At 40.2% G+C, this 14142-nt stretch overlaps 1 protein-coding gene across 2 annotated transcripts in view; it reads left to right on the forward strand.

The window, feature by feature from the left end:
* Positions 1–14142, forward strand: part of RASA3 (RAS p21 protein activator 3) — a 129130-nt gene that overhangs the window by 38713 nt on the left and 76275 nt on the right. For both annotated transcript variants that reach the window (XM_058821936.1, XM_058821943.1), the window contains exon 3: positions 10997–11100. In XM_058821936.1, coding sequence (XP_058677919.1) covers positions 10997–11100 — 104 coding nt within the window. The remainder of the gene's footprint in view (positions 1–10996; positions 11101–14142) is intronic.

A 14142-nucleotide genomic window follows, 5' to 3' on the forward strand; every position in this document is an offset into this window, starting at 1 on the left:
TGCTTCTTTCTTTCTACAGTACTTGTTTTGTACTTCCTGAGCTTTTAAAATCTCAGTTTAGAAAAGGTTCACTAAACTCCATTTTGCATCTTTCTAGACTTAAAATTTTGCATTGGTCTGGCTGCCCTAGGGAGTTAAGAATTCTGTTTTTTTTTTCCTGTCACGAGGCTGTAACTGAAAGGAGAGGCTTGAACATAAGATGCTTGTCTGATTATCTTGGACACTTCCTATGAGATTGCAGAGGTCAAATGTAGAATGAAACAGAATGAGAAGCATGTAGTAAAAATTAAAATGCTTTCTTCTGGAAATCCTTAGACATAAAAAAAAAAAAAAAAAGGGAACTAGGCTGGGTATATATGTATATTCTGGTAAGCCAGACTTTTTTTTTGAGTGGAGAGGAAAGAAGCAGCAAGGAACAATCAAGTTCATAACATCTATATTAAGAGATAACTCTCACCCTTTTCCCAATTTGAGTAATAAGTTAGGAATTTGCTATTTGTCTTGTTATTGCAAATAATGTACTTCAGGAAGTATCTCTAGACCTCACTCCCAGCTACTCAGAAGTACCTGACCCATTCAGGAATGTGAGTGGGATTTATTCCTGTAAGTCTCTTTAATTGTTCTTTCACACAAATTTTTGTCATCTTTAAGCCTTGGTGTTTTTGAATGATGGTGCTAATGCTCTTTAATTTGTAGTATACAAACTAAAAGCAAAAATTGCTCTGTAGGCTTTCTTCCTCACCCCTATAGCTGACATGTAGTATCCCTAAATCAAATATCCCTGAACCAATTATTTTTTTAAAACTGATTGGGTGAATCATATGCATTTTGTTGTTGTTGTTTTGGTGGTTTTTTTTTTCTTTTTTTTCTTTTTTTTTTTTTTTTCTGGATGATCATTAGTGCTTCACAGGGAAATGGAAGATAGGAAGTGAGGATGTGTGAGAATAGCTGATGTCATTTCCTTGAATTAATCCAAGCATTTTTCTATTGAAAAAATAAACTCTTGGTAATAAAAATAAGCAACAAGTATAATTCATTCAGTGGGAAAAGCTGCATCTGTTTTTAGGTTGTCTAATAAAGAATGGAGAGGTACATGAGGCTGTGAAAAATTGGAAGGTTTCTGGTTTCCTGACAGGACTAAGTTCATTTGGTTAATTGAGGCAAATTCAGGGGAGAACTGAGCAATGATCAGAGGTCTGGAGAACATAACCAGTGAGGAAAGATTGAAATATTAGAATTGTTTAGCTTAGAGAAGAGGATGAGAGTAGACATAAATATTTAGATAAAAAAAAATAAAACCAAGACAAACCCCTAACAACCCCCCCACCAAAGCCAAAATTTGAGAGGGGGAGAACTGGCCTCTCTGTCCAGTATGGATATTGCAAGTAATAGTGAACTCAAATTGCAGTGGGGAAGGAAGTTGAGGTTAAGGTTAACTGTGAAGAAAAAATCTCTGCTCAAGGTTCTGGAGCACTGGAGTAGATTTTGTTTGTTTTCATGTTTATTGCTGATGGCTTTTAATAGGTTCTATATGATCTGTCTGAACTAAATAATAGAGATCTTCCAGCTTTGAAACAATGGTGGGACCAGATGACCTCTCAAAATCCCATTATGGACCTATTTTCTTTGATGTAAGGCTTGACTAAAATGATCTCCTTCATCATTCTTTCTTCTCCTAGTCAGTGGGAGCCTGCCTTTTCCCTGTGTGAGCCTTGGTTCTCAAATACTGTTTTTGAAAAACTTGATGCTTTACAGTCTCTGAATTTCCACTTATAAACATTCATATCAACTCAGTTTTGCATTTAGTCCTATAATTGTTTTCCTGTCTTTGTTTTTCTGGGCCATAAAAGAAAAGCAAACAAAAATCCCAACTACATGAGTGGTAATCCTGGGATGTCTTCCCAACCTGTGGGTAGGAATTGCTCTTACTCCATGAGGCACACTCAAACAGCTACTCTATCTTTCATGACTGTGTTTACATTTTTTAAAACAAATGCATACATAGTCTTCCAGAAGATGTTTTTCAGCTGATACCAGACCCTACTGCAGTTGCCCGTTATTTTTTGTAGGATTCTGGGATGAGGATCCTCATCACGTGATCCCTCATCACGTTCCATTCTTTAGTGCTTGTTTGCAGATGGATTTAACCCATTGAGTGAGTTATTGGGCAGGTGGGGCTCATGTGCCCTATGGGTCATGGAATTTCTGTGCAGCAGAGGAATTCCTGCTCTCATGTCTGGTGCTCCTTTGGCAGGCCCTTGCCAGCTTAATCATGGATTGTGTTGGTCTGTTTCTCTGAGGTATTGCAGTGATACACAATGGTTGGGAAGAGGGATGTGAAGCTGGGCCAATGCTTGGCTAAATTAATTGAGTCCTGCCTGAAACACTGCATGGCTGGGTGACATGGCTTGACACAGTTCTCCTCTAACAGTTTGAAGGGAAGATCCCTGGCTCTGGTCTGTTGTACCTGGTTTCTACTTCCTGTCACTTCATGTCTGGCACAGGACTGGCTTGCTATAGTTTTAAGTACTTCTTGTATTTTTACTAAAGCTGGTAACTCCCTCATCTTCCAATAAGCTCAAAAAAATTACTTTTATGTAGTTTACATAAAACAAGATAGTTTGTGTGAAAATCTGAATTAGGAGGTCTTTCATAAGCAGTCCTAGCACTACTGATTCTGGAATGATGTCTTCTTGTTCAGATTTATCCTGGAGAAGCCCATCTTTTGCAGCATTTCTGAATGTTTTTTTCCTTCACCTGCATGAAAGGCTCACTGTAATTGATACATGTCTTGTGTAGTTGGGAATTACGGTTTTCCCCCCACACACTTTCTTCTCAGTTGAGCTTCTTTAGGCTTCTACTAGGCATTGCATAAATGTATATTTTTCAATGCAGGCCTGCTCCTGGTGTAAAGCTTAAATAGAACTGGCAGATGGAAAAAAGGAAGCAGTTATCTCTCCTTCCCAGAGGGACTTGGATGAATGTCCAATTCTGGCTTGCTTGGAATATCTGTTATAGAATCTTCAGGCTCTGACTCATCCTCTCCTGTTTTATGCTGGGACAGTGTAAGAAGTTGCCTCCCTGAGCTTTGTCCTAATCTTCTGCAGCGTATTTTCTTTTTTTATTAGTCTGTGGCAGAGGCATGAGAAGACAGCTGAGAGCAGTAACCTTTTAAATCAACAATGCATGAATCATTCAGAACTCAAAAGAATTGACCCAGCACATCCTGTTGTCCAGTCAAGTGCCCTTACCAGTGCTCTGAAGAGAATATCTATGAGCTTGATGCCCTTTTTCTGAATGTGCGTCTCAAAAACTGAGAGGAGCCAGCATGGTGACTCTTACCTCCTCTGTTCAGCAGTCAGGTGGAGCTCATAAATTGCAACATAGAACTTAAATCATTCCTGACATCCAGCCTCTTGGCTGCTGTTAAACTGGATGGTGGGCACTGCTGCTTTGTGCTGGAAGATTTTGAGGGCTGTTGCCATAAACTTAGTAGTGTCTGAATGAAACAAGTCAAGGGTTGGTTACCATTGGGGCAGGCCTTCCTATAAAACCACAGAGCAACATGAAAGTGCTGTTTATATGGGTAGTTCAGAATCATCCCACTTCTCTGGGGGTCTTTGGGCAAGAATAGTGAATATGTGAATTGGTCAGACCAAGAAATCCAGGTTCTCAGGGAGAGAGTCTTGAACTCTTCAAGCAGCACTGTTTTTGTAAACTTGGCACAAGCTTTTGCTAAATTCTAAGAAGGTCACATGCAAGTCATAAGATATGAGGGAGAGGTCAGTTAGAGCCAGGATTTAATATGCTTCTCTGTTTTGTATTTGTCATTCAATATTTATATTACCGTCATCTACAAAGACACTGAGTAGATTTGGATCCATTCCATATAACCTAGCAAAGATGTACGTGAAGGGACTCGTGTATTTTATGTCCTAAGGAGCATGTTAGAATGACTGTGGTTTTTAAAATGCAGAGCTCTACAAATTTTCTTTAGTTCTGAGCTGCAAGGAAACAGCCTGACAAGAATTTTGCCTATTAATTCCCTTTGCTCAATAAACCACTTATCCTCCCCCATTAGTAGCTTTCCCTACTTCAGGCTCCACCATCCAGGAGTGTTTCCTAGCTACAGATATTTCCTGAGGATGAATTTTCTTGGACTGTTGGTGTTAAGACTGACTTTGCCTTTGCAGTTTGCATCAAATGTGCCCATTCACTTAAAGGGCAGTGTCAGCTGCAACAGGAAATCAAGGCAGCTTCTCAAATCATAGGTGAAGAATGGAAGGAATGTGACATCTCTAAATTTGTTTCAAGGAAATGAATAAAGGCAAAATCTGTCATACACTAAGAATCAAATTTCTGACAGTGTGTGCTTTAGAGAGGTGAGCCAAGCATGTTGAGTCTGTGATTATTTAGTTCACCACTATTTCACTGAGGAATTTTTCACATGCTAAACATAGTGATCAAAGCCTGAATGAAACAGCAAATGAAGCCATAGGCACTTTCCCCACTTTCACACCCCTGATCTTTTTTTTTTTTTTTTTGCTAGTCTCTGGTGAACATAACAATGAGAACTACAAGTCTGCAGTGTGCTTGTAACTGTATATTGAAATATGCTGTAAATTCATAGTTAAGGCTGTGTTCTCTTTCATAGGTGGTTATTCTGTGTTTGTTTCAAAATTAGATCAGGTAACAAATTCAGCCAATAGCTCTCAGAATTTTCATTAAGTTATTTTATTGCCATATTTAATTCTATTTTCTAATTCTAGGTTTGCTTAAATCCTCTTTCCCAGTGTGTTTGGAGTTCATGGCTGTGTAGCTAAATTTCTCATGTTCTGATAACATCTTGGATGCAGGCCACTTCTCAAATTTTAAACACAAAGTTGTTTCCCTTAGTTGGAATGTTGCCAAAATTAGCTGTTGTATCTGAGCTAGCTCCTTTAGCTGTTTCTACATTCTTATACTGCCAGCTCACCTCCTTGAAATAACAGCTTTCCCCAGCCCAGATGCCTTAAGCAGAGGCCTTGAGGTGGATGTGGTAGTGTGTTCTGCTGCCTCACTCCTGCAGGTTCCCAAGGTCTGCTTGTGACAACACCTAACAGTGGCTTGAGTTCCTGATGACAATAAACTTCAGTTCTGGAACACCCTGAGGCTCTAAGGGAAAGGATTGAGATTGGTGGGGGTACAGCTTCAGTCTGGGATATTATTGAAGCCAAGCACTGCATGGCTGTGCAGGGAAGTAATATAGCTGGGAAGAGTGCCAGTAAAGGAAGCAAGTTTTAATGGAAGAAGGAGAATGAAGTGAACCTTGAGACCCAAGGCAGGGTTTATGAATGAGAGTGTTTATCTATATGAAAAGCCACCCATGTGAGTAACAATTGCTGGTGTTGTAGGCTGCTTTGAATGATTAAAAAAAAAAAAAAGTAAATGCAGCTATAATGTGACTTCTGCTGTTTGTGTGTATCATCTTACAGAATATTTTGGGAGGTGACCAGGGGCCAAATGGCTGCTGCTTCAGTTTATCATAATCCTTGTAAGCCTCATTGAGCCAAACCAGCAACTGTCAAGTGAGGTTGATAACTATAGCTCATGTGTCTGTTTGTCTCTTCTGAGCACAGGATTGAGAAAATGCACACTGCTTTATTTTTTCCTCTATGTAGTAGGGCTGGTTATGGGTGTAACAAAGCACTGTTCATCCGAGTGTCTCTGCACAATACATCAGAAAAAATTCACTTAGGCTCAGTGGGTGTCTGGTAGACTGCAGCCAGCACTCTCAACAGTGGGCAGAAATTATATGTTTGGATTTAGAGGTTGCCTCCTGTGCCATATACTGCCTGTTGCATGTCCTCTGCCAAATCTGTGCTTCAAATATAATATTAGTAATTTTTAATAAATTGTGTCAGAAAGCTACTGTGGCATCTACCAACTTTGGCATTTACAGAGCCTGTCTTACTTGCCTGTTGTCTCCTAGTTTTGTGTCTAGTAGGAGACTGAAGTGCATTCAGATTTTATTTGGCTTGCTGTATCTGCTTTGAATAAACGTCCTCTCTTCTACCCCACTCCCTTACATATGCTGCAAAGCATAGCATAAAAAGTATTAGCCAAGTAGTAGAAAAAGCTTAGCAGTAGAAACAAACAAGTGTGCTCCTTTGTACAGACTGATTCTGCTTCCTGCTCACATGGTGATGTGAACTCTGGTGTTCAGTTCATGTAGCAGGATGAATTCAGTATTTCTAAACCTTTTAAAATAGTCAGAGGATGTGGAGTTGTCTGTGGCATGTTAATAGTCCTCACTTTTAATCACAAAAGCAGTTTAAAAAAAATCCATACACAAAGAATTCTGGCTTGAGGGGTTTCATTATTATTCATCATGCAACTCTTTCACTTCATCCACTGAAGTACTGGTGCCAGCACAGAAACAAAACTGCTTTAGCGAATCCTAAGTATTGAAAAACAAGCATGAGGTTTTGTAACACAGCCTGAAACTAAAGAAATGTTTTTACACTAGCATTTGTTTTATGAAATCTCTTCCTCTCCGTTAATATTGTGATGATCTCAGTAGATATATGAAGCTATGAAATAAACTTGCAAGTATACTTCTGGAATTTAGTATAATATGTAAATGTGAACAATTCTTGAACCCTTTTTAGAGGGTGTATTGTGTTTGAAGTAAGGATTCTCTTCATTATTTATTTTCATTCCACTTGATCTGCGCAGTAATTTTTGTTTCTCTTCTCCTTCTCAGTCTCCTCCTGAAAATATTCACTGCCATAACATGCTTAGAAGACATTCAAAAATAGATACCTTGAAATGGGGAGGGCTGGAAAGTGTTAAGTGAGTGAAACAATACCTAGAGGGATCTTTTTTAGTTTTGTTTTCTTGGTATTCCAAGAAAATATACCTTGCTCCCATGCCATGAGCATTCATAACAAGCAAGTTTTTGGTGAGGTGAGAGTGAGTATGCCTGAAGGTTTAGATAGGCTGCACTGTTTATGCATCTGTCTGACTTCATTTTTTTGTGTGTGTCTCTTCTGTGAGGAGAGCAGAAAGTGTCCTGAGGAGAGATTTTTCAGTGCGTGTGTTGGTGATAGAGGCTGTACAAAAGCTGTGCAGTAAGAGAGCCCTGTGCTTCCTAAGGAACAAGGACTGCTGAGCTCAGACTTCCCTGAGCTCAGGACATATTAAGATATGTGCATGTACTGAAAGAGAAATGAGAAAGGGGTGTGAAGGAGAGTGTGTGGAATTGAAGGCTAATCAGACCCTTGTGTGCCTGAAAGCTTGGAGCAAGGATTTAAAAATTGGTACAGATCTTTCTCCATTTCTAACCCCATCAGGAAAACAAGAGACAGTGATTTAATAACAAGCTCTGTTTCATAACTAAAGACTAGCTGATACCTGCAGTGATACTCTTCTTGTTACTTTGATGGCAAAACTAAAAATTAGCAGAGCTGTTCTGAACTTAGTAGTCCTTAACTGCATTTTCAAACCCAGCTTCTTCAGTATGTTCAGCTTGGAAGAAGATGAATTGCATTTTCAGGGGAAATCCACTGTTTCTGGCCTTGCAAGTTCTTGCTCTCAGCAGTAACATCCCACCACTTGTTTGAAGTGCAGAAGAAACTGAAATAATGACAGCACTGGTGTTGGCCATGCCCTTCCCCTGTGATCATATTCATGTGCAGTCTGTGCTGCCAGGGTTGGGGAGGAGGCCCTCACTGTCACTCCTCCACTCTGAATGATTAAAATATCTCTTGAGTGTAGGGCTGATTCATCTACAAGGAAAGTTCAACTCAAAACCTGTAAGTTGAATCTGAACTCACTTGGTTCTTGAAAGATTTCTGAGTTTTTGGCCGGCTAGTTCCAGTATTTGTTTTGGAGGATGTTGTCAGACTCCTGAGGGCTGGGTAGGCAGATGTTGCTGCTTTTTATTAATTGCTCTGTCAAAATAAAAGTACTGAATCCCCATCCGACAAATTCTGGCTTTTCAGAGAGAGGAGACACTGGGGGAAGGATTTAGCTGTTCTTTTGGAAAAACTCTTCTGGAGCCCTGGGGTTCTCGCTCGAGATAAGTTAGCTTGGGAAATAAATGATGGGATTTGACTGCTGCGACCTCTTGCTCTTCAGGTCTTGGTGGGAGACAAAGCAAGTACTGTTCTGAGGAGATACATGGAGAAAAAGCACACATTTCAGTGGAAGCTGGAAGTATTTGTATGGTTGCATTTGATTCCTTCAGAAAGAAGTTACTGTTTCTGCAGAGCTGCACAAGATTGGGTTGGGAACATTCTGGATTTATCTTGATGTGTGTTGTTACAATTAAAACTTTTCTGGCTAATTACCCAGTGCAGAGACAGTATGCTTGTGTTGGAAATCTTGCTTAAATTAATTAAGAACCAGTGCATCTCAGGGGTGTTACCTGAGTGATGAGAGGTTGTGAATCTGCAAGGGGCTCAAGATGTCAGAGGGGAGAAGCCAAGAGCAGAACAAAGCATCTCTTCTGTTGATGGTGGCTCACACTGCCCTGCTCAGACTAATAAACCTGTAGTGACCTGATACAGTCCCTGCATGGCTAAGTCAGCCTTCACAGCATTTCTTCTGCTTTTTAGTCTCTTTCTGATTTTGTGCATTGGGCTAGGTACCTCCTGTTGTCCACACTGCTTTTCTGGCTCTTGTTTGTTTTGCTGTGGATTGATCTTAGTTGACTTCTGCCTCTGTTCAACACCCATGGCAAACATTAATGGGAGGGACTTGCCAAAGGTTCCAGTTGATGTCTCTTCCCCCCAGAATCATTAAATTATGCTCAGTATAAGTCACTTGTATTTATATTGCATTTAAATTTGCAGTACACTGAAACTTCCCTTATATTGTTGATAGAGGATTGAATATATAATCCACAGTTCATTAAGTATCGTTTCATTCTAAGGTCATGAATGAAATAAATTCATCTGTCATGTTCTTCCAGCAGAAAGGACAATTTTATGGCTGAATAGAGTATTAAAGCTCAGAATGATGGAAGTGTTTTGCATGTATAATGCACTAGGTATTTGGGCAATATTAATGCATTTGTTTGGCCCCCTAGGGTTAAGCCTGTGTGTGAAAACATGCACCAAGTGATGTGCACAGAGTGAGGCCCTCGGGGCTGCCAGCACAAGCATGGCTGCTGGGACAGTCCTGCAGCTCCCACTTTGATAGAAGCTGCCTTTAACAAAGAATTAAGGTATTTTGGGCCTGAAGTAGTGGCTGTGAAATTCTTGCTTCCAAATGAAACTTATCAGAGCAGAATGGGTAGAGCGGATGTAACAAGGAGTGCTGAATTGGATGGGGCAGTTGGGACAAGGAGTCAAACCAGCTGCCATTTCCAGCTGTCAGGTTTTCCTCCCCTGCCTTCACAGTAGGCATGGCTGAGTGGGCCTCACATTGGTTCTTGTAACTTGGATGCATTTTTTTCAAGGAATGGGAAACCATTTCAGTGGTGGAAGTTTAACCTGTGGGTATGCCTTGGGCTTTGTTGTTCATCCAACATGTGTTCTTTGTGTGGCTAGTGGAGTAGCGACTTAAATAATGTTCTTGGTGAATCCAGAGTGATGTCTGGATTTTATGAAATTATGGTGTCATTTTCCCTTCAAACACAGACTGATGAGCTAATTTGCATTGCCTTTGTGTTTTAAGGGAGACTTGTCAGCTAGCTTTTGAGGGAACGTGGTGATTCTGAGGGAGTGTATTTTCCCATAGGCAGAAATACAAGCAAAAACATATGGTGGTGTAAAACATCCCTGAAAGAAGCCAGGGAAATGACCTTTCATGAAAAAATTCTGAAAATTTTGAAAGTTTATTCAAGGAGTTGTTAATAACTTTTGCATATCTGATTTTCTAACATAAAAAATTTTAATAGTGATTAAAACTACAGCGCAATCATGTCTCATTTTTGAGCTCAGCCAAGGCAATAAGAGGGGAAGAAAAAACTTGCTGGCTTTTGGCCTGTTGGAATTAGATATATTTTTAAATCTACATCTGCAGTGCTTGCTGTATTTGTCCATGTGACTTGAATTGCATCCACTCATTTAGATCTACTGAAGCGTGAGTGACTTGGAATGAAAGGTCTGTGTAAAATGGTAGACCTGTCAATGAATAAATAATGTTTATATATGCTTATAGTTCCTAGGAGTAAATCCTTAACCATGTAATTTGATAGAAGGAAACTGAAAGCATTGCTGTCAGGTGTCTGAGAAATTTTTTTCCCATTTAAATTGGTAGGATCCAAAGAAAGCCCCTTAGGTCCATAAGGAGCTTTTCATGCTGAGACAGTACTTTCTTATTTTTTTTAAATGTCTTTAAAAAAAAAAATCTTATTGTAAAAAGAAAAACAGAACAAAAAAACCCACACCAAAACTATGCAATTCCACTGTGCAAAAATACTCAGTGCTCTGACGTAACAAGCTGCCAGCTCCAAGGCGTAGTTACCATCAGTTGGCTGGGTCTGACTTTAAATAAAAAGCTTTGCAGGGGATGAGAAAAGATGCAACGGCTGTAGGCATTTTATCTTAAGTATACTAAGTGCTTTAAAAAAAAAAGCCATGAATCATACTGTATTTTTCTCATCCTGTTCAGTATGCTTTTGTGATCTCTATCCTAATGGTCTACTATAAGCATTCTTTGGCAGCAGGGGCCTCTCCCTGCCCTTCAAGCGCGGTATGTTAACAAATAATGTGGTCTCTGCCCCCTTTGTAAAGGGATACTTGTTTTCCAGATAGAAAGAAGTATGTGTTCTTTTTTGCTCATTAAAAAATCTTGTTCTGTGAGCGTTTAAGATATTTAGGAAGAGTCAAAATGGAACTGTGCTTAAAAGGGAGCATTCAGTTGTGGGAAAGGCCATCACAGTCCTGAGTGATGTTCTGGGTGTGAAATATAAACGCACCAGCTTGTCCAGGATACCAACACTAATCTATTTTCCTTTTTTTTTTGTGTATGTGTTTGTGTGTGTTGGTTTTTTTTGTTCACTCAGCCCCTTCTATGGAGAAGACTTTTACTGTGAAATTCCTCGGACCTTTCGCCATCTGTCATTTTATATTTTTGACAGAGATGTTTTTCGAAGGGATTCCATCATAGGTATGTGTTCATAAATTACTACTTTCCTTACAGCTTATTTCTCTTGGATTTTAACTTCTACATCATTTGCAGTCTTAGGAGATGGGGTCTTGATAGGACTGATGATGATAGTGGTAAGTCCTTTTGTCAGTTGTCAAAAATGCCTTCAATATTACATATTATGTATTAAAAAGTTGGGGAGAAAAGCACTGACTGTTGTGATAGTGAATGCAGATTGCAGTTTAACTAAAACAGGCTACAAAACCTTATTTAAATAGGATAGTGAGCAGTTTAACTAAAACAGGCTACAAAACCTTGTTTAAATGTTGACAGCCTCACATTTGTCACTGCAAATGTTATTTTTGGGTTTTTTTCCTAACTGCAGCGCCATTAGTCTTGCAGTTTTCCAGGGCCCTCACACTTGGGTGCCTGCAGTATTGTTAAACTATGGCTGCCTTAACAACAGGCAGAGGAATCATACTGGCAGTAGGTACCCCAAGTACAATGATGACAGAATTTTGGGGAGTGTATCAGAGCAAGCTGTCACTTACAGAATAGCTCTAAAAGACTTCCAGTGCCTGTTTGAGGATGACAAGATTGCTGCTTTTCCAGATATTATTTGCTGTGTATTTCATCTGCAGCAAATTGCGCAACACTCCGTTTATCTCTCTGGGGATAAAAACTTTGTAAAAGCTTAGTTGTTATTGAGGGGAACAGTTTCTATTTTAAATCACTTGAACACTTTGGACTTTTTTTTTTTTGAGTTATTCATCTCTTTTGAAATAGATGGCTATAGCTATCCTGACAGAGGTTGTAGAGAGGAAGTTGTCAGATGTTGAGCAATAGTTTGTATAATGGCATAAAAAAAATTCTCTTAAAGCGTGGAGTGCTGGTGCAGATATTTTACATGTATCTTTACATTACAGTAATTTGTCATGCAGCTTTTTCTTTAATTATTGTTTTACATATGAGGTAGGAAAGTAGGTCATCATTCTCTTTGTCTGTAAATGAGCTCATGTGTGTGTAGCAACCTGGGGAGGAGGGAGTCAATTTCTGATTGTTGAGTGAGCTTTTGGAAAGCTTTTTGTTCTCTCTAATGTCTAGTTTCCCTTGTACTTTGAAAGTAACAGCTCCCTTCTTTCAACTGATGAAGTTTTCATTGTTGAAATGATCTGATCTTGTGTGTCACCAGTTTTCAGCAGCTGCAGTGACCCATCAATAGGCCAGGGACTTTTCTTGCTCAGGGCTTTACTCCTTTTCTTGGAAGAAGAGTCTCTTGAACCACTTAATACATGTCTGACAGGTTAAATTGCAGATAGAGAAGTACAAATATTTTTATTTTCTCCATGTTTTCTAAGTTCATGTTTTAATAATCAAGCTCTGATGTTGGAGGGGAATTATTCAGGAGCTGCTATAGTAATCTTAAAGGTACTAGGAGCAGTTTGTGAAGAGAACATGCAGAAAATATAAAGACTTTTTTTTGCATGCTTGAATGATTGATCAGGTTTTCATTTTTCACTCTCTTCAGGAAATAGCAATGTTAACTCTTGCATGTGTTGCAGAATCCACAGGTAGGCAAACTGGTGTTACTATACTGGTCTTAGGATCATAGAAAGAGCTGGGTTGGAAGGGACTTTAAAGGCCATTTAGTTTCAACACCTTGGTTGAAGCATGGTGTAAGTGACACCTTCCACTAGATCACATTGCTCATAGCTTCATCCAGCTTGGCATTGAACAGTTCCAGGGATGGGGTATCCACAGCTTCTCTGGGCAACCTATTCCAGTGCCTCACCACCCTCACAGAAAAGATTTTGTTCCTAATGTCTATTCTAAAGCTACTCTTCATTTAAGGCCATTCCCCCTTGTCCTATCACTGTATGCCCTACAAAAAGTCCCTTCCCAGCCTTCTTGTTGGCCCACTTCAGGCACTGAGAGGCAGCTGGAAAATCTCCTTGGAGCCATGTCTTCTCCAGGCTGAACAGCCTGTCTTCACAGGAGAGGTGCTCCTGCCCTCTGATCAATGTAGTGACCCTCCTCTGGACTCATTCCAGCAGGTCCACATCCTTCTTGTGTTGGGGGCCCCCAGACCTGGACAAAGTACACCAGCTGGGGTCTCACAAGAGCAGACCTAGAGGGTCAGAATCACCTCCTTACACCTGCTGGTCACCCTGCTTTTGTTGCAGCACCAAGATACACTTGCCTTGGAAATTTGAGGTGCACATTGCTCCTTCTCTTTAGGGCTGCTCTGAATCCATTCTCCACCCAGCCTGTGTTTGAACTTCTCATTGCCCTGACCTATGTGCAGGACCTTGTACTTGGCCTCATTAAACTTCATGAAACTCCCATTGTCCCACCTCTGCAGCTTGTCCAAGGCCCCCTGGATGCCATTCCTTCTCTCCAGTGTGTCAGCCAAACCACAGAGCTTGGTGTCAGTGTTGATGTAGCAGTAGAAGTCAAAACTCCGGTGTTCCTGCCTACACTGAGATTTTACACAGTGCACATTATGTATTGTAGTATTTTTCCTCTCCTCCTCCTTCTCTTTCCCTTACTTCTTATTGAGACACGTTTTGAAAAGCATTTCAAAGATATGGAAGTGTGATAAATAGCAACGGAGAGAAGGGAAGAAAAAATCTAGAATTGCTGTCAGTTTGATACTACTCTCTAAGTTCTGCTTGTACTAGGAAATTTTTCTGGGAAGAGAACAGTGCTCTGGAGTACCTGCTTGCGGCTGTTTTCACTATGGGAGTCAGCAGCTGCAAAGCTCAACAGTGGAGTTTTTTTTGAACAAGGGTGTTGTCATCTTATTGCAAAAGTTCCCATACCTTCTCAGTGATTTCTCATGGTCTGCTCCTCACAGTACTGACTCCTTCACAGCACAGCCAACAAACTCCATCTCTCTCCTCACCCAGCTAACCCACTCTTTTGTAGCACTTGTCTTCTTATTGGACACAGCTGTGGCCTATTAAGGGCAGGCCTGTTCCTAATCTTTGGTGACTAGCACAGCTACAACTCCTCAGGTGTGAGATTACCTTCTGCACTATTCTCTTACATTCTGTCCCTCCA

Source organism: Ammospiza caudacuta, chromosome 2 (assembly GCF_027887145.1).
Source record: "Ammospiza caudacuta isolate bAmmCau1 chromosome 2, bAmmCau1.pri, whole genome shotgun sequence".
NCBI lineage: Eukaryota > Metazoa > Chordata > Aves > Passeriformes > Passerellidae > Ammospiza > Ammospiza caudacuta.